This window comes from Carettochelys insculpta, chromosome 5 (assembly GCF_033958435.1).
Source record: "Carettochelys insculpta isolate YL-2023 chromosome 5, ASM3395843v1, whole genome shotgun sequence".
Lineage (NCBI taxonomy): Eukaryota > Metazoa > Chordata > Testudines > Carettochelyidae > Carettochelys > Carettochelys insculpta.
In genome coordinates this window covers 82054227-82075850 of record NC_134141.1, presented here as the reverse complement: position 1 = coordinate 82075850, position 21624 = coordinate 82054227, and the positions used below count along the sequence as shown (strand labels likewise).

The 21624-nt window shown below is 38.5% G+C and overlaps 1 protein-coding gene across 1 annotated transcript in view; it reads left to right on the top strand.

Annotated features, from left to right (window-relative positions):
- RASGRF2 (Ras protein specific guanine nucleotide releasing factor 2) overlaps positions 1-21624 on the top strand; it is a 199736-nt gene that overhangs the window by 92596 nt on the left and 85516 nt on the right. The window contains exons 9-14 of the mRNA XM_074995389.1: positions 287-405; positions 7187-7347; positions 16794-16860; positions 18202-18338; positions 19468-19550; positions 21155-21403. Of these exons, the coding sequence (XP_074851490.1) occupies positions 287-405; positions 7187-7347; positions 16794-16860; positions 18202-18338; positions 19468-19550; positions 21155-21403 (816 nt within the window). The remainder of the gene's footprint in view (positions 1-286; positions 406-7186; positions 7348-16793; positions 16861-18201; positions 18339-19467; positions 19551-21154; positions 21404-21624) is intronic.

Genomic DNA, 21624 nt, shown 5'->3' with positions numbered 1-21624 from the left:
TGGCCAATGACGTGACTTCAGTAGGAGGGTGTCCGAATCTGTTGGGGAAAAATGATGGCCATAGCAGCTGCAGAAAGGTCAAGTCGATAGCATTAATGAAACTTGTACTTTTGCTACTATATTGTGTTGACCAGCAGCGTGTGTTTAAATACTGAAGTGTGACAGTTCTTAAGGTGAATTCTTGAGGAAAGGAGCTATTTTTACATTTACTTTGATAACAATATATATGAATATTGCAAGATAACATTTCAGGGAATTAAAAATCCTCTTCTATTTTGCCTGACAGGGTGATGCATGATGAAGTAAGCGACACAGAAAACATCCGGAAAAATTTAGCGATAGAAAGAATGATAGTAGAAGGTTGTGATATATTACTAGATACCAGCCAAACTTTTATACGTCAAGGTAAGGCTTTTTTTTTTTTTAACGTGTGTGTGTTTATATATTGTAATGAGAAATGTAATTCTGCTGCTTTTAATGTATAATGCTGACATCATTGAGAAGATGATGCTGCTGGTGCCCAACGTCAAAAGGCTGATGTTGTCCACATATGATAAGTGACAGGTTGCCCCATGACAAATAGTTTTGGGCTACAGTTGAGCCCCACTTATGTGCTGTTTTTTTCAGGGGCCATGAAAAACAGCAGCACAATAATAGTAAAGCACCCATGGGAAAGTAGCGTACATACAGACTGGAGTATCATCTTCAATGGACCAGAAATAATCTACAGCTCCATGGAGAACAGGTCTGTCTGGCCAATTGATGTTGCAATGTCAGATGACACCAACATTCAGACAAAAACACAAGAGAAGCTAGAAGTACTTGAAGCTTTGTCAAATGGTGGAGAGATTGTGAGGAACGAAAACAGCTGTCTGCTGTTCCCATTTTTCATTTGTGCTTCGGGAACAGGTCAAAATGCTGTAATTTGACTTCTTGATAACCTTTGCTGCCAGATGGATGCTTCATTGACAGGTGGCCCAAAACAGATTTTTGAGCATGTCAACATTATATATGTATTTGTGTTCACGAGGAAAGCATTTTGTTTTATCAAATACCATTTTGGGCTCCAGTAAAAGCTCGATGTACATGGCAGAAACATTCCTTTTAACGAAACTTTGAAGAATCAGCATACTGCATCAGAGTGAGATTCACTTGCGTGGAGCAGTGTGCAACATGAGAGTGAGAGAGACATTGAATCTTTGTATTATTGTTTTTGGGAAGCGTTTCCTTTGAGGTACATGAATAGTAGTGATGGACCTAATATAATCCTGTTGGACCACGTAATCCTGATGAAAATAAAACTTTAATGTGGTGTCTCTTATTGAAGATGTTGGCATCATGTTGGAATTATCATCATAGTGGATATGCTGATAACTCATGGATATAATAATATAATTGTTGGCTAATGGATAATTCATAGATAATAATGGGTATATTAGTGGTATGACAACAATATTAAAAGAAGCTCAAGAATAATTGGTAAATTAAACTTATTTTTGGTAAACTACTAAATATTTGTGATTATGTCTGAATAGTTAGCACCAAGCAAGCAGATATCTATGCTGACTGAGAGATTTGTAGTATAGGACTATGGGCTTTTTATATGTGGTCCAAAAAGTGATATTCAGGCTGGCTTCAGGATGCAATTTAGGCGCATCCCTTAACATTAAGACCAGTGGCCTGAGAAGTGGACTCATTAGATGTGTTAGAACTAAAATTGACAACTGTGAAAAGCGCATAAGCCCTTTGAATATTGCTTTGTATGTGTGTGTGCATTTAACAACATTCTGGAAATCTTAAGTATAGTATCCTTATAATATGTGGCCTTACCAGGTAAATAGAGACAATAACATCAAGATTCTTATTACAACAATCTCTCTGAAATCTGTGTAGGTTTTGGAAAGTTTTTTTGTAATTAGATTTCAATGTTTGGCATAATTCAGTATGCTTTTGTTGCTAGGATATTAGAGACAAGGTGGGTGAGGTAATTCCTTTTATTGGACCAACTTCTTTAGGTCTGGCAGAAAAAGAGCTCCATATAAACTCAAAAGCTTGTCTTTCCTACCAATAGAAGCTAATTAAGTAAAATATATTGCTTCACACACTGTCTCTCTAAAATGCTGTATATGTAAATTTAGCAAAGTGTTTGCAAGAAAAATATTAAACAAAATATGTTGGACAAGAAGTTATATTTCTCATTATATCTAGTGCCAAAAACAGTTGTAAGACACTAACTTCCTTGACTGACAATAGTCTTAAGTATTTTGTGAATTAATTATACTGTATAAACCATCTTATACTTTAGTGTACTTAACAATATTTTGGTATATATTTTTAATTATTTCATTGTTTCATTTGTAATTTTTCATTTTATTGTTTGTATTCTTAGAAATTTATCAATAAAAAGTAAATATAATAAACCTACCATGGGAAGAAGTCTTAGTATTTATTCACTCATATGTTTTTAAAGAACGAATAGAGAACATTTTTAAAGTAAGACAGTGAAACTTACAATTATTTCTGGAGAAGAACAGTTATTTTGAAAACTGTGCATGATGCAAGAAAATTTGTCTCACCAAAGACAAGGTTTGGATCTCAGATCTGAAAACTTACTTTGCTGTGTACCTTGTAAAATCATCCAGTGTGCATCATGGTATGGAAGCAGAGATGAGAAAAATGAATGGTCGAAACAAAACCAAAAAACCCTCCTCATTCCCCTGTATCGTTTGGCTTCCTGCTGTCCATGCCACAAAAGGAGCCAGGAACTGCTGACACTAATTGGGTCTTTGCTGGCAATCTCATCAGAGAGACTGAGGAATGAGCTAACTTCTAACCCTGGAGAAGTGTTTGCTCCAGGTCAATGCTGAATATTCTGGCAGGGAAGCATCAGGGAAACATTTATTGATTCTGCTGGTTCAATACTGTACTTGTTCTTTGGCTGTTCTTCAGAGCTTCCAGCCTGGCTCCTCTTCCTGCAATCCCTTCTCTGTCTGCCTTGATCTGTGTGGGCCTACAGGAGACCCTCTTTATGGCACATTGGGGAAAAATTCCCTCATTCCATGGCTTCCATACATAGACCCAACAAGAAACATAAGTAGGGCCCTACCATATTCACAGGCATGCAAAACACATCACAAACCATGAAATCTGGCCTTTTGTGGGCTTTTACCCTGAACTGTACAGATTTCACAGGGGAGACAAGCGCTTCTGAAATTGAGGGTTCTGACTCAAAAGGAAGTTGCAAGGGGACCACAAGGTTACTTTAGGTATTGCTGCACTAACTTCTGCACTGCCTTCAGAGATGGGCAATTGGAAGAGTGGTGGTTGTAACTCTGGCTGAGTGCCCAGCTCTGAAGGCAGCATCCCACCAGAAGCTGTGCAGAGGTAAGGGTGGCAGTGCCTTACCCTTGAAGCCTTCCTGTACTGCTGCTTTCAGAGCTGGGTGGCCAGAGAGTGGCAGCTGCTGACTAAAGACCTAGCTCTGAAGGCAGCAGTGCAGAGATAAGATTGGCAATGCCATACCAGGCCATCCTTACTTCTGAGCTGCTGCTGACAGTAGCTCTGCCTTCAGAGCTCAATTCCTGGTCAGTAGCAACTACCCTCCAGCTGCCTGCCTCTGAAGGCAGTAGTGCTGCCAGCATCTGTGCAGAGGTAAGGGTAACAATACCACCATCCCCCTACAATAACCTTGCAACCTTCACACAACTCCTTTTTGGGTCAGGACCTCTACAATTACAACACCATAAAGTTTCAGATTTCAATATCTGAAATCATGAAATTTATCATTTTCTTTTTTTTTTTTAAAATCCTCTGACCATGAAATTGACCAAAATGGACTGTGAATTTGGTAGGGTCCTAGACATAAATACCCTTGTTCAGTTCCTTCGTCCCAGGGTGAATGTCACCTTTGTAGAATACAATGCACAATTTAGATTACTAAAAAGTATTTAAAGACATGCAGATCAGATTTGTGGATAGTTATGGGAGGCTGGAGAGCTAGTTTCTGTTCCTGTGCTTGTCTCTGCCACTTCTTTGCTATTATAACTGTGACTTGCTATAGACTCTAGCATCTACTGGGGCCCAGTATGCATTATATCAGTGATTTCTGCCTATAGACAGCTCCAGTGACCATTAACTGCCATGCTCTTTCCAGAGACCCCAGACTCTTTTCTTGAAATTCAACCATACTCCCAACTTCCCAGAACCTTCCTCTTTTGGCAATTCTGCAGTAAATTATAATCCTCTGTCCAGAGTATGGGAAAGCAGAATTGCATTTGTAAATCAGGAAACAGCATGAAGACTTACAATCTCCTCATAAAAAAGAAAAATATGACACTTAGCTTTTCCTGAGTTTGATATGTTGTTAAAATGAATGTTTTGGCCCTCTCAAACAACTTTATTCAAGTATTTCTGCTTAAAATATCCAAGATTGATCTGAAAATTCTACATGCTATTGAATTAATTTAAGCTAATGAGTGTTCCAGAATTCGCCTTGCTTGTTACAAATCATTGCATTGACAGTTCCAATATGTATTTTGGGTCCTCTGCCCTTACCAGGAAATCATTGGTGGGTGTGCAGCAAACAGATGTCCAGCCGCTTTTGTTAATAGGAATTCACCAAACAGAAAACCTGAAAAGAAATGTACAGTGCCTATTTGCTGATGGGGAACTATAGAGTATATGCTGGGAAAGTAATTCAGCATGTGATTTAATATTAGGTTGTTAATTTAATCTAGTATAGTAAATTCACACAGTACTTTATTTCATGTGATATATACTTGCTTGCTCATTATGTGGGCTTCTTAAACAATAACATTTCACATTTCTACAGGAACACAACTTGGCATTAACAAATACTCTTCGCTCCATTGTGGCATTATTAAATACTGTACTTCTCAGAGTATTTTACCATATCATCAGCAAAATAGAACTATTTCTAAACCCCATGGTGAATATGAATACTTCTTTAAGCAAAGCAATAACACAAAAAGTATTAACCCTAATATAGTTGTTTCTGCCCCAGGCAGATTACAGATAAAATGAATACTGCTATTAAAGCCAAACTTGAATTTCAGGGGCTAAGAGGAGGTGTCAGAAGCTCTGGGATGGAAAGTTCCTTCAGAATGTTTAAATTTCAAGTGGGCCCTGCATAACGTTTTGGTAGGTGATGGTGGGAGGTATCAGTGAAAGTCAGAATTCAACACACACAGAAGTCGTCTTAGTAGCTTTTCGGCTGCACAGGCAGTCTTGTCAGGGGAAAAAAAAAACCATAATTTTTTTTGCTCAGAATTCTACACAATTCAGCAAAATGTTCTGTGAATCTGAAAAATGCTTCTGAAAAACTTGAGAAAGTTGGTTTTTATTACAGTTTTTATTACAATTGAGAGAATTGTCATTTTTCTTTAAACCTAAAAGAGGCATTAATCCATACAGTTCTGTTACAATTGTCTTTTACCAATTTGTATTTGTCTATGGCTGTTTATATAAGTTTTGTATACTGTTATGTCTAAAGTTAATTTAAAATATGTTTCTTGGAGAAGGTAAGTATTCAGCTAAATTTTATGAAAGTAAATATTACTTTCTCAGTAAGACTCTCTTGTTCTCCATTTATATGTTGTTTGTTAACTTAGCATTTTATATGTGAAGCGTGAACAGGATGATTTTAGTTCTAGTGTAGTGTTCTGAATTTTAAGCTAATATTCATTAACTAAATAGATAAGCTTTCCAGAGTTCCTTTCAGGAAATGCCTGTACACTTTGGATAAGTCTACACTAGAAATTTTTGTCGACAAAACTGGAGTTTTGTTGACAAAACTCATGGAGCATCTACACACAAAATGTGTTTTGTTGACAGTCTGGGGCAACAAAACTCAGCACTTCTGCTGACAGCATTCTGTCTCTCCACAATGAGGAATAACACCTTTGTCCATAGTTTCTGTTGACAAAAAAGCCATGTAGACACTTTGGGGCGCCCTCTGTCGACAGCAAGGGTTTCTGCTTCAATGGGCAGCCCTGTTTGCTGAGTTTCCAGTTGGCCATTCTGTTGAGAGAGCAGCTGGTCAGTCTGGCAGCTCTCTGCTGACAGAGCAGAATGTGCTTTCGATCTGCTTTTCTGTGTGGACGTGATCTGTTGATAGAAGTTTTGCCGGAAGATCTCTTACGACAGTAACTTCTGCTGACAGATCTCTGTAGTGTAGACATAGGAGATGCACATTTGACCTATTAAAAAAAAAAAGCACCCCATAAGTGACACAAATGGTGGTATATGTTGGACATCTGGTGAAAGTTGGTCAAAAACAATTTAAGTATAGTGTAAGCATCAGAGTAATGTAATTTTCACCAAGATGAAATTCTGTGGGGGTACAATTCAGGCATTGGCATAACAGACAATATTTTCCACTGAATTCAGTGGTAGTTATGTCTGCATACAGTTAGCTTCTGTTTGGCCAAAGAGGGCTGAGAATTATGCAGAGTAAACTAGAGGAAAGGAAACCTACCTTATTTACTTTCCTCTGTAAGTTGCTCTTTCAGCTGTACCCATAGGTTGTATGTGAGGGTGTATTTGGGGTCAGTGCTCACCTAGATGGGTCATGGGACCCCCTAGATTTTAATTGCAGAAACTTGGTGCCCTCCTCACACTGTTCTCTACTCCTCCTTCCCCAGGGTTGACTCTAGCTGTATCCAGTCCCTCTCCTCTTCCATTTCCTGTAGGGATAAATTACTTTGCAAAGCTGCAAAATGCCAACATTTGTGCAAATTGTCCTGCATTGCTACTCAGTCACCATTAGCCGACAAAGTGATGTATGAAATGTATCTTAAGTTACCTATGAATTTTCACCAAAATCCTCTCTGGCAGGAGTACAAGGATGACTGACTGCAGGCTGTATTTGGCTGAATGTGACCCTTATCTGAGTACAGAAATAGAGTTTCAATTATCGTTGGTTTAAAGAGGTATAACTTTGTCATGTATTTGGCCTAGAGAGTGAAAAACGATCTAGAGGGTTAAAAAAGATAAATCCTACTATTTGTTCTAAGAGCAAGGTATTTTTGCACTCCCATAAGAGTGAATGAGTTGCATACATTTTCTATATGGTATGGAATAGATTACCTTTGTCATTAATGCTGAGTGCATCACTTATTAAACAGTTTCATAATTACAGCATATTCTTCACTTTTGTAATCACCAGGTTCTCTTATTCAAGTCCCTTCTGTTGAGAGGGGGAAACTTAGTAAAGTTCGCCTGGGATCATTGTCTTTGAAAAAAGAAGGAGAAAGACAATGCTTCTTATTTACAAAACACTTTTTAATCTGTACAAGAAGTTCAGGAGGAAAACTGCATCTGCTTAAGGTACAGAATTTGCATAAATACCTAATTTACAAGCCTGATGGTTTAAAATATAGGAAGTTGAGGGCAATGAATTATTTTACTGTCTGTGAAATTTCAGTATCTCATGGTATTATGGCTCTACTGTGAGGATTTTCATGTGCTGCGGTAAACAGCACTGAGGTAATATACAGTAATTGACTGAAAATACTCTCTCATTGTTCTGCAAGTAGAAAATAATAGTGATTTAGTCTGACATGTATGTTAGTCTCTGTAAAAGACATTCAATTAAAACTATAAACTGGCCAGTGAAATGTACCAGGTGACATTTCTTGCAGGAAAGGGTCAGACAATTGCATATGTTTAGAATATTTATAACCTCAACCAACCCTTTTCTCCCTAAAATGAAAAGGCACCAATTAGCTGCATGTCCTTCTTGTTTGCTGCTGCATTCATGTTATAGAGCACGCTATGCATAAGGGTGTATATAAAATATGGGAATATAAATGTATATGTTCCCTGCCCTTAGTCTCGCCTGTGCAAAAATTTTGAAAACAGAGATGATTATCAACTTCTAGCTTAAGACTCTCTCACATGAAACTGTAAAAACAAGTCCTGTGGCTCCTTAAAAGCAGCTGCATCTGAAGTGGTTTTTACCCACAAAAGCTTATGCCCAAATAAATCCATTAGTCCTGAAGGTGCCACAGGATTTCTTGTTGTTTTTTCAGATACAGATTAACATGGCTACCCTTCTGACATACGAGATGCTAACAATGAAAAGCATTACAGGCATTGTAGCTCTGGTGCATCCTGAAAGGGTGGTAAATCTTCTAAATTGTTTTGTGTAACCCAGATTGCTAAACACATACATTCACTTTCCACCAAATGACTCATGCAGAAAGCTTCCCAGAAAAATGTAGACCTCTTCCTAATCACACTCCTATTCTTTCCAGGTAGGGTAGTGTGACATAAGAGGAGAATTTCATTCCATCCCAAATATACTCAGATCATGCGACTCACCCTGAATATGTGAGTGAGGGTCTCTGACTTCTTAGGGCCTGAAACATTAGATATAAATAAATAAATAACAAATGAATGGCCATACTGGGGCAGACCAACGTTCCATCAACCCAGCATTGTCTCTTCTGACCGTGGGCATTACCCAGGTCCGTTGACAGGGTATGGGTGCAAAGGAGGCAGTTGCCCCCAGGGCCTGGCATTTCCAAGGGGCCCAGAGTGCTGTGCTGCCATGTCACACTTGCCTTCGGCCCTGCCCCTTCCTTGGCTGGGAAGCTGGGCCCACCTCCCATCTTGCCCCTGGGCCCACTGCCAATATCACATTACTCAAGGGGCATGAACTGAAAAAAGACAGTCATCAAGTAATTCAACTCCTATATTTCAGTCTCAGCATCTCACAGTCAAAGAGTTGGGGACAGTCAGATTATGGGATTCCATCCCTCACCATATTGGCTAATAGCCCCTAGTGCACCTTTATCATCCATGAACTTATCTAATTTTTTTTTTACATGTTTTAGCTTTTGGACTTCCCAACATCTCCTGGCAACAAATTTGATTGGTTGGCTGTGCATTATATGAAGAAATATTTGTTTATTTTAAACATGCTGCCTCTTAATTTCACTCGGTGATCTCTGGCTCTTGTGTTATGTGAAGGATATTTACTCTTCACTTACTCTACACCCTACATGACTTTATACATGTCTTTCATCTCCCCTCTTAGTCATCTCTTTTTCATGCTTGAACAGTCCCAGTCTTCTAGTCTCTCCTCATCTGGAAACTGTTTGATACCCTACATAATTTTTATCCTTCTCTGTACCTTTATATAGTGGCATTAAAATATTTTGTCTTATTATCCAGTGTTTCTCAACCTTTTTTTAATCAAGTACCCCTTCTTTTAAAAAAAAATTGTAAGTACTCCCCAAGACTTCTCTTGTACATGTAACACCAATTGAGAAACATAGTCCTAAAGTAATCTGAGGTCTTGAACCATGTGCCATCCAACCTTTCCAGATTATTGTACCCTTTTTAGGTGTCAGATTTCTTTTGCATACCGCCCAGTTACACCTCACTTAAAAACTACTTACAAAAACATGCAAAAATATCACAGAGGACTACTACTGAAAACTTGCTGACTTTCTGCCATCTTACTATCAGATAAATGAATTGGTTAGAAATACTGTACTTTATTTCAGTGTAAGGCATATGAAGCAGTAGAAACAAGTCGTTGTCTGAATGAACTTTTAGATTGTACTGACTTTACTAATGTTTTTTATGTAGCCTATTGTAAAACTAGTCAAATATCTAAATGAGTTCGTGTACCCCAAAGGGTACATGTACCCCTGCTTGAGAAACCGTGTTATGTATTCCTTTCCTAATGGTTTTGAATGTTCTGGTAGCTTTTTTGACTTCCATTGCATATTCAGTGTATATTTACAGAGCGCTATGCCCAATAAATCCCAAGATCTTTTTTCTTGAGTGGTAACAGCTAATTGAGACCTCATCATTTTCTAGGTACAGTTGAGATTGTTTTCCAGTATGTATTACTTTGCATTCATCAACATTGCCATTTTGTTGCTCACTCACCCCATTGTCTGGAGTTCTTTTGTAACTTTCTGCTTTGGACTTAACTATCCTGACTAATTTTGTATCCTCTGCAAACTCACCACCTCGCTGTAGACCCCTTTTTCCAGATCATTGATGAATATGTTGAACAGCACTGGGCCAGTACAAATTCCCAGGAAACACTACTTACCTCTCTACATTGTGAAAACTGACCATTATGCCTTCCCTTCCCCCCTGCCCATATCTTGTAACAAGTTAGTGATCCGTGAGAGGACTTACTCACTTATTCCATGACTATTTAGTTTGCTTAAGAGCCTTTGGTATGGGACTTTGTTAAAGGCTTTCAGAAAGTCCAAATACACTATATCCACTGCATCACCATTGTCCACATGTTTGCTGCCTCTTCCAAGAAGTCTAATTGATTTATGAGGCATGCTTTCCCTTTGCAAAAGACATGTCGACACATCCCCAACTTACCATGTTACTCTAAAGTCTGATCGTTCTTTTTTTTAACTATAGTTTCAGTCTGTCTTGTTCGATACTTAGGCTTACCATCCTGTAATTACTAGGATCTGGAGCCTTTTTTTTTTAAATTCGCATTACATTACATTAACTATCTGCCAGTCATCTGGTACTGGCGGATTTATGCGATAGAGTACGTACCACTGATACAGTCTTTTTTTTTATTTGAGTTCCTTCAGGACCCTTGAATGAATGCCATATAGTCCTGTTGATTTGCTGCTGTTTAATTTATCAGTTTGTTCCAAACCCTCCTCTACGGACACCTCAGATTTATCACCTAAAAGAATGGTTCAGGTTTAGGAATCTCTTTCTCAACTTACTGTATGAAAACTGATGCCAAGAATGCATTTAGTTTCTCTGCAACAGCTTTATCTTTCTTGAGTGCTCCTTTAGCAACTTGATCATCCAGTATCCCCACTGATTGTTTCTCTGTTTCTAGTGTGTGTAAAAAATGTTGGCAGTTTTTTATTTTTGGTCTTTTGCTGGATTGCTATTCAAATTCTTTTTGGCCTGCATAATTATAATGCTACACTTGCCTTGCCAGAGCTTATTCTCCTTTCTACTTTCCCTGCTTGGATTTAACTTCTGATTTTTAAAGGGTGTCTTTTTGTCTCTACCAGCTGCAGGAACTGGGCAGGAGCAGGGTAGGGGGATGGCTGAGTACCGGCTCCTCTTTGTTTGTTTAAAAAAAAATTAAACAAACAAAAAAGCACAGTCAATGTGTGGGTAGCTGAAATCCTCCCTGATTACTGAGTTTTCAGATTTTATTGCCTCTTTAATCTGTCTGTGCGCATCGCATAATCACCATCATTATCCTGATCATGTGATTTATGATCATGTGATTTAGTTTTATGAGGGCTGTAAATTAATCACAATTAATTTGAGATTAACTTCAAAGAATTAATCACAATTAAATTAATAACAGTTTTATTTACACTGTTGAACAGTAGAATACCAATACATTTTTGGTTGTTTACTCCATTTTCAAAGATATGTATTTCAAATACAACACAGAATACAAAATGTTCAGTGCTGCCCTTTTATTATATTTGATTACAAATATTTGCACTGTAAAAATTATAAAAATAGTATTTTGATTCATTTTTGATTCATACAAATACTGTAGTGCAATCTTTTTATCATGAAATTGCAGTCTACAAATGTACATTTTTTTTTTTTGCATAATTGCACTAAAAGACAAACCCAGGTAAAATTTGAGCATCTACAGTTCCATTCAGTCCTACTTCTTGTTCAGTGAATCACTGAGAGAAATAAGTTCTATTATAATCATAGGGGACACTGCTGCTGCCCGCTTCTTATTGACGGTGTCACTCGAAGCTGAGAACAGATATTCATGTCACTTTTGTAGCTGGCATTGCAAGACATTTATATTGCGGATATGCCAAATATTCATATGCTCCTTCATGCTTCAGCTGCCATTCTAGAGGACATGCTTCCGTGCTGATTATGCTTGTTAAAAACTGTGTTAATTAAATTTGTATTTGAACTTCTTGAGGGAGAATTGTATATCTACTGCTCTGTTTTACCCACATTCTGACATATATTTCCTGTTATAAAAGTCTCAGGCGATGACCCAGCTCATGTTGTTCATTTTAAGAATGCTCACTGCAGATTTAACAAAATACAAAGGAGACACCAATGTGAGATTTCTAAAGCCAGCTATAGCATTTGACCCAAAGTTTAAGAATCTGAAATGCCTTCTAAAATCTGAGGGATAAGGTGTAGAACATGCTTTCAGCAGACATAAAAGAGCAGCACTCTCATGTGGAAACTCAAACTTCTGCTAGTGGTTTCTGACTCAGAGGATGAGAATGAACACACGTTGGTCTGCTTTGCTTTAGATCATTATCAAGCCAGACTACTCATCAGCATTGACACATGTCTTCTGCAATGGTAGTTGAAACAAGAAGGGATATATGAATCTTTAACATATCAGGCACTTGAATATCTCACAGTGCCAGTTACAACAGTGTCACGCAAACTCCTGTTCTCACTTTTAGATGACATTGTAAACAAGAAGGGGCAGCATTACCTCCTGCAAATGTAAACAAACTCTTTTGTTCAATTGTCTGGACAAGAAGTAGGACTGAGTGGACTTGTAGGCTCTATAGATTTATAATGTTTTATTTTTGGCTGTTTCTACACAGGCCACTTCCTTTGGAAGTGACATGCTAATACACGGAGCAAAAGATGCTTATGAGGTACAGATGCAAATTCCCTGTGCCTCATTAGCATAACATCGTGTGATTTGGAGTCCAGAAGACCATTCTTCCAGACTCCAAAATGCTGTGTAGAAGCACAGCATGGGGGGCGCTTCCGGAGACCCCTTTTTCCCAAAAATTTTTGGAAAGAAGGCGCTTCCGGAAGCAGGACTTCCTTCTGGAAGACCCCCCCGGGGCCGCGCTTCTACATGGCATTTTGGAGTCCAGATGAAGGGTCTTCCAGACCCCAAATCACATGACATTATGCTAATGAGGCACAGGGAATTTGCAGACTCACCTCATTTGCAGCTTTTGCTCCGTGTATTAGCCTGCCACTTCCAAAGGAAGTGGCCTGTGTAGAAACAGCCTTTGAGTGGAGTTATATTCTTTTATTGTTTAACAGCATGATTAATTGTGATTAATTTTTTAAATGTTTGGTAGCTCTAATTTTTAATGCTGTACTCTGATTTTTTGAGCATGGAATTTCTATCCCTAGAGATTTTAGAGTAGAATTTGATTCATTTAAGATTTTTACTGTATTTGACTCTAGGCTGTCTTTCATACATGTGCCATTGTCCCACAAGCATAGCCTATTTGGCCTTCCTACATATTTTGTACTCTGGTATTACTGCATTCTTTTGATTATCGTCATTTCATCAAGTTTATCAATATCCTTTTTTAATACCAGACACAAAAGTGCACCTGTCATAGCATTTAGATTTCTAGAATTTCTATAGAATTACCTAAATTTTGTCCATATTTAGTTATTGTCTTTCATGTGATGTAATAGCTTGGGACTCTTTCATTTGACTGTTTCTCTTCAGTTCCTGCCTTTGCTTTATCAATGTCTAGCATGTCCTCTTTACTAGACTCTACAATAGCCCCTTTAATGAATCTTCCTCAGAGGTGTCTCTGTCCAAGCATGTGCTCTTTTACACCTGTCTGTTTCCCACTGCCCTTGGTTTAAAAACTCTGTTATGATCTTTGCAATTTTATGCGCCACCAGCCTAGTTTCATTTTGGTTTAGGTTTAGCCCATCCTTCTAGCATAGGATCGTCCTTTCCCAAAATGATCTCCTCTTCCTAATCCCTTCTCTGAACACCACAATGTCTACACATGTTGAGACCTTGCACATCTGTTTAACTGACCCTGCACATGGAACTGGAAGTATTTTAGACCATGGCTTTCATGGAGGTCCTGGACTTTACTCTCTTATTTAGCAGCCCAAATATGGTCTTCAGGACCTCTTTCTCCTACCTTTTCCTGTGTCATTGGTACCTATCTGTACCATAACCACTGGCTCATCCCCAGCACAGCACATAGATCTGTCTAGATGTCTCAAGTGTTCTGGCAACTTTGTATCTGACAGATGATTTATCATGTGGTTTTCCTGTCTCTTACTAATAACTAGGATTCCCTCCCTTGCAGAGAGATACTCAATGTGAAAAAGATACTAGGATATCACGTGGAAAGAAGGTCCCAACGATGGGATTGTTTCTCCTCAAACCAATCTCATCTTTTTTGTCTTCATTTTCACCTTTATCTTCTTCACCACAAAGGGTGCAAACTGGGGATGGGATTACTCTGCTGTGTCCTGGAAAGTCTCATCTATGTTCCTCTCTGTCTTCCTTAGCACCTTCAGTGAAGATACTCTAGGCTCAAGAGCACATAAATACATAGCAGTTGTCCCTTCTTTTATGAGTCACTGAATTTGATTTTTTTTCATTGATTTCAAGGAGTAAATTCTTTTATATAGGCTCAAGAGCAGCAATGTCAACCTTGCTGCTTCTCTGCCCTCCTCTCTCACTATGTGTATATGCATTTTTCTTGGTTTTTATGCTTCGGCTTTGCTGCAGCTGTTTCTGATGAAAAGTGTGATTGAGCCTGGGGAAGAGAGTGTATGTAGGCCCCCCGCCCAGATCAGTGCTTGAAAGGGATCATTAAAAAAAAAAACCTCTGGAACAAATCTTGGTCTGAGGTAGAGTGCAAGCAAATGGAATATGGAATTATTTTTCCTCTAATCTTTTTCAGTTAGTGTCAGTTTTGGGCTATCTCCAACAGTAGCAGGTACAGCAATTTCAGATGGAAAGATGGTTTTTCCAAATCAAGAGTGTCTCTTAAAAACAGGGAGAAAATACCATTCTTCATTCGTCCCTGGGTAGGGAAGAAAGAATAAACTCTATTTCCGGCAGACTATCTTTATTTAAATCTACATGTTTGGAGACTTGTTTTACGCCCCTTTCGGATAAGCAAATGGGCCAAGATATCAAACCCCTCAAAGCCTGTGACTGAGAAACAAAGAGGGATAACTGAGGATGAAAGGTCATATGCCAGGAAGGCCCAGCTAACTTCATGTCATCATTCCCCTGCTCACAGCAGGTCCTGTCTCATTTCACGCAGAGGTTCTCATTCCCTTCTGGTAGGTATAATAGATCTGCTGCAGGCTGTGTAATGTTCAGTGTGTGTTTGGTAGTCTTATAAATTGTTTACATATTTGAATCCAAGGGGCTGAATTCTGAAGCCCTTTTTCAGCCAAAACTCTTAGCGAACAAAAATTCCTAAATGAAGCTCTCTGTACAGTGTTTCATTTTTTGGGACTGGAGACAGTGCCAAATACCTATGTAAGTTGGTGGCAAAATTGCTCTTTGTTTAGTAGAGGTATCAACCAATCCATGTCAGCAGAATTGCCAAGAAATAACTTACAGAACTGGATTTAAAACAAATTTAAAGAAAAATGTGTTCTGCTTTCTTGCAGCAAAGTACATTACTGTATTGAACTTCAAAAGAAGTCTGTAATTTAATTGCAGAGTGGGTTGGGTTTATTCGGTGGCAAAGCGCCATACTTAAGTATGTTCAAATTGGGAGGACAGTGTGCACTGATTTATACACAAATGAAAACAAAAAGGAGTCCATTAGCACTTTCAAGACTAACAAAATCATTTATGTTTTCATAGTATATAGACTAGCACGGCTATCTCTCTGATTTATACACAGTGTGGGAATCCTTTTGACTGGGAACCTGGGAGTGTAAACTGGGGCAGACTTTAGCTCTGAATGTTTATTCAAACTAATCAAAAAAGAAATTGGTTTAGTAATGTTGCAAGAACAAGGAATTGTTTCTCCTCAAACCAGTCTCCTCTTGGTCTTCGTTTTCACCTTCACCATCTTCACCACAGAGGGTGCGATTTTCTCAGATTGCCAGTATTTTATGGTTTCAGATAGGTCAGACGTAATGAAATGCCTCTTTTCTGTAGATACTTTCCCTTTCCAGCACAACAAAAACCTCTAAGGGAGGAGTCACACGAACAGTACAGTACCGTAGAATGTAAACCAAATTTAATGTAACCTCAGGAGAGGTCCACCATTAATCTGATATAGACTTTTTGCTGAAGCTTCAGGTGTTTGACTACGTCATCCAGGTGATGTAAATGTAGGGCAGCCATATCTCCCTGTCCAATACTGTGGGGAGGGGTGGCTCCTCCAAGCCCCAGGAAGCCAGAAAGGAGGCAGCAGCTGCTGGCGCTCCCCAGGAGCCCCAGGAAAGCAGCAGTCACCGGCAATCCCCTGGAGCCCTGGGGAAATGGCAGCCACTAGTCTGCCTTGGGGAAGCGTCAACTGCTGGTGATCCCTGGGAACCTGGGGAAGCATCAGCTGCCCATGCTCTCCTGCTTTGTGGTGGCTTGGGGAAGTGACTCCCGCCAGCACCTGTGCCACTGCTGGTGGAAAGGTGTAGGAGTGGGAGGATGGCCCAAATATGGGACAGAGTCCCCTTTAAAAAAAAAAAAATAGGTTGGGACACCTTTTTGGTGTCTCAGATACAGGACCATCCTGCCCAATACGGGATGGATGGTCACCCTATTTAACTGTGATGGGATGAATTAAGGAGAGGAAAAGGCAACATAAAATTTCTCTAATGGTGACTATATTATTAATTTATTTTAATGTGGAAGAATCCACTATACATTACTTTTTATTTTCAACCCTGTGTTCCGGTAATGTTCTCTTCCCCACCCCAAAAATTGTACTTTCTAAGCCTTCAAATTAAAGGGTCTTTCTAAAATTATATTGTAAGGAAGCTTAAAAATAACTTTAATGAGAAGGGTATAACCCTACCAAGTTACTGAAAATTTTTCTTTGTTTCCATAGACAGGGGGTGTTCTCTCTCTAATAGAGTGTACGCTGATTGAGGAGCCAGATGTGAGTGATGATGATTGTAAGTTGCTTTAAACTTTTTACAGTAATTATAGCTTTAAAGCAGGTTTTTAAAGTGTTACCCTTTGTTTATTTGTCAGAACAACAGATGGTATGTTTTACCTGTTCATGAAGCCTGAGAAGTGATGTTAAAAACTGCCTGTAAAAACTCTGTTACAAATGTGCATTTTATTCTTGCCGATAAGATTTTAAGTAAATATCTGAACCAGTGTAACTAATTATTTTCTGATTTCTGTGAGAAAGTTCAGACTTGAGGATCTTAAATGAACAAAATCCTGGTTTGAAAGAAGATAGGGATAACTAGGTTTCTTAAAGCTCAGGGAGGAGATGAAAGAGTTGGCTGAGCTGCTGGAAAATTTTGTTCTGGACCATGTAAATCATAACTACTGACTTGTTCATATTAAGTAACAAAATGTATTAACTTGCTCTTTTAAATGGTTTATTCACTTTGGTTCCAAGCCTGCGCATTTAGGAACAGGGTGAACTTTGAGCTTGAGAGCAGTTCCATTAAGTAGGGGGAGGGATAGCTCAGTGGTTTGAACATTGGTCTGCTAAACACAGGGTTGTGAGCTCAATTCTTGAGGGTGCCATTTAGGGGCCTGTGGCAAACAGATTAAAAAAACTGTCAGGGGTGGTGGTAGGTCCTGCTGTGAGTGCAGGGTCTGGACTCAGTGACCTCCACAGGCCCCCTCCAGCTCTGAGATACATATGGGTATGATACTTCTCATGTGTAGGTTTAGGGCCTACTTCAGTCATTTGGAAATCATAATAATTCACAGCAGCTACCTTTCATTAGTGCAGTAAACCTCTTTCATATCCAGTATTTTATCATCTGGAACTTTCCAATAACCAGCATTTTAAACTTACATAAATTACAGTTACTTTTGCCATAAATACAGTCTAGTAAGAGTAAATACAAATAAATACAGCAAATACAGTATAAGTTTACAGTGTACAGTAATACTGTTGCTGTTAACTAAAGTACTTTGCATACATTTTTGTTTGTTTCTTAATAGTAATCTTGTTTTTTGTTAGTGTTATGCATTGCTCGGTATACCTCTCTATTATCCAGAATATTTGACTATCTGGCAACTTCCCAGTCATGGGGCTGTTGGATGTGAAAGTTTAGTGTAGTCATCCTTTCACAATTCCCAGACTTTGTTTTGTACTTCGCGTACATGAAAATATGGTCATGGTTTGAAGGGTGATGGTGGTATTTGCAGGGAGGCTTAAAATACTTCTAAGTGTAAATATAAGCAGTATCTTCTTTGACACACAGCATTTAAAACACGGCTGCTTCTTTCCCCTTCTCCTCCTTCCTTCTCCTGTCTGAATTGTGAAGCAAAAGGTTCTGGTCAAGTTTTTGGTCACCTCGATTTCAAGATTGTGGTTGAACCTACTGATGCTCCTCCCTATACTGTGGTACTGCTAGCTCCTTCACGACAGGAAAAAGCTGCGTGGACAAGTGATATAAGTCAGGTAACTTATGCTTCTCCCTATTTTTCCTTTGTTTGGTGTCTTTTTTCCCTTACCCATAACATCTATTGCTCTCTGTCATTTACATTGGATTTAAGGGTATCTCAGAATTATACTCTGTGGGCAAGATTCTGTGCAGCTCCTCTTAGAGAGGCGGCCCTGAGGGAAATTGGCTTAGGTGACCTGAAACCTCCTTTATGTCCTCCTGATCCTGGGCTGCGTAACTTAGACAGCCCTTGCATCTAAATTACAGAAGCCTCTCTGGTCTACTCTTTGGGTTGCAACCTTCTCCAGTGTTGTGGCCTCGCTCTTCCTACCCCCAGCCTCAATCCCAGCACACCCTTGGCACTAGAGAGTCTTTAGTAGGTAGCTGTAATGTTTGTTTTTTTCCGTACCTGCTCTGGCAAAATGTGCCCATGTCTGGGTCTGGGTTTTTTAGAGACATCATCATCCTGGCCCTCTTACTGAGCGTAAAGAGCTATCAAAGCAGGGCTGACTATCTTGCCAAGCATGTGCTTCAATCTTCCTAATGTCCTTGAAATATACCTATTGGGTGTATTGATCCTAAAAATACTATAGGATACGTTAGAGATGTTTTACCCTTGTTCAATCAAAGCATATTTCATTTACAGATATGGAGACACACATCTCATAGAACTAGAAGAGACCTTCGGAGGTCATTGAGTCCAGTCCCTGCCCTCTTAGCAGGGCCAACCACCATCCTTTTTTTTTGGGGCCCCGGATCCCCCCTCAAGGATTGAGCTCACACTGCTGGGTTTAGCAGGCCAGTGCGCAAACCACTGAGCTATCTCCCCCAATTTAAAGTTCAAAAACAGATTTTGCTTATCAAGTAGAGCCGTGACCAGTTTAGCAGCTTGTGTACACTGGCATAGATCCATTGACTTTAGCGCATCAGTGGTGCAAAGTGAACTTGTCTGGGAATGCTGAAGAATTCTGTCCACTATATTTTCTTCTTCATTGTTATTAGCTTTATTTGTTTAAAAAAAATCTATTTTAGCTACCTGTTCACACCAACTGAGTACTACGTTTTAGGATTGCAATGGTGAAGGAGAATGTGGAACTATATTCTTTTTGTTTTGATTTTAATGGTTCTTGTCTTCCATTTTCACAGTGTGTTGACAATATAAGGTGCAATGGTTTAATGACGATCGTGTTTGAAGAAAACTCTAAAGTCACTGTGCCACATATGATCAAGTGAGTGCAACAATTTTTTTACATGGGAATAATGTAGGATTTTTAATTATCAAAAGCTTAACGTGATGGACAGATTGAGACATTGAGAATTAAACATTTCATACAGTTTTGTTAGATGGAATTAATCCAACGTCCAAAAATGTATAATATTTTTAAAAGCTTGTGGTTTTTTTCAGACTTGGGCTTGACTGTATAAACTAGTATTCACTCCAGAATTTCAAGTATTTCTGCAATTGTGTGCATTCTTGTTCCTTCAGCTGTACAAATGTAAAATGGTTAGCTTTGAAGTATTAACATACCAGGAATATTTATTCTCTGTGATACTGCACGTGATTTTATTACAGGTAGCTGCCTTTTAAAATGTATGCAAAATTTAGGCAAGTACATACACATATAGTTTGTCAAAATATTTCATTATATCAGCTAAATTGTTTCTTTTCCTTGTGAGGCTCATCTTTGAGATGCCGTCAGTTTAACTGATCACATCAATATAATATCATTAGAAATACACTGTGTCTCCCATTCCTCTGTGCTCTTTCTTTTCATCATTTATTTTTCCTAAAAATGTCACTTTTATTTGTAGGCAGCAATTTTTTGTATTTGTCAAGTTTCCAACTCATAAGCTAGGAATTTCTCTGACTTCCCTTACTCTTCCACATGTACATATCTTTATCCAATATAAATGTTAAGAAATAGAACAGAATATCAGTACTCTTTTGTAACTTTGCCACTAGATCATGTCTGAACCTACACTGTACCAACACATCATTTAGCAGCATCTTCTATAAATGTTGCTGTCCCTTTCTGCACCTTGGTGTATGCAAAGGTGAGCATATGAACCTTTCTCGCTAGTACACATTAGGAGGGCCAGCATTAGGTCTGATACCTTTTCTTTAATGTCTAGAAATCACTGATTTTTTTCCTTGTTTTGATTTTGTTTAATGATTACACAATGCAAACGTTACCATTACCTATTAAGTGTTGACAGTGCGCACAACACTTTATAGTCCCCATCCCAAGAAAGTAATATTCTGAACAAGCCTGATCGGATAAAACCACCATAGCAGAGGTCAATATCACGTTTCAGGGATTTTTTTTCCTTCTATTTATTTGAGTCTGCAAGTGTATTCACTTTAAAAAGCGTGTTATTGTTTCAGAGGTCTGCACTTCGCGAAACAAACCATTTGTGTGTTACTTCAGTTAGAGCCTAATTTAACAAAGGAACAATGTGTCTCCCACTTAATGCAGGGAGGAAGTTAGGTGGAATATCTTGACTGTGGGTCCTAAGTAAACCAAAAGTGCTGCAGAAAAGATAAGCCAATGTTAAAGGATCACTCAACTGAGTTAACTTCTCATTCCTGCTAATTTATTTCTTTGTAAAAACTAATTAAACTTTTTCAAAACTGAAAGTGATAAAGATTTCATGATGTAAAGTAAAATTTAATTAAAGCATGTTTAGCTTACATATTTTCCTGTAATGTTAGAAATCCAGAAAATGCAGTACAGCTGAATTTAATTTATGGTGATGGGCGCATTAAAATTATGTCTACTGGGCAGAAGAGAATCTTCTCTTTTGAAATGTGTTGTTATAATTTATTATCTAGATCTGATGCTCGTCTTCATAGAGATGACATTGACATCTGCTTCAGCAAAACATTAAATTCCTGCAAAGTGCCCCAAATTCGTTATGCAAGTGTGGAACGCCTCTTGGAGAGACTAACAGACTTGCGCTTTCTTAGTATTGATTTTCTTAATACTTTTCTGCATACTTACCGCATATTTACTACTGCAACAGTTGTACTGGAGAAACTCTCAGACATATACAAAAGACCTTTCACTTCCATTCCAGTCAGGTAAACTCTGGTTCTTCTTGTCGTGAGATTTTTGTCAGAAAGGTCCTTTTTCTCTATGTAAATAGTCGGAAATAGAGGCAGACGGGGGAAGTGGAACTCATCTTTTGATACAGTAAAAGATGTTTTAAATAAATATATTTTTAGTTTTATGCCCTGGCCTTTAGGCATAAATAATGTAAACATGTTGTTCACAAAGAGCATATTTGTGAATGTGTTTTGTT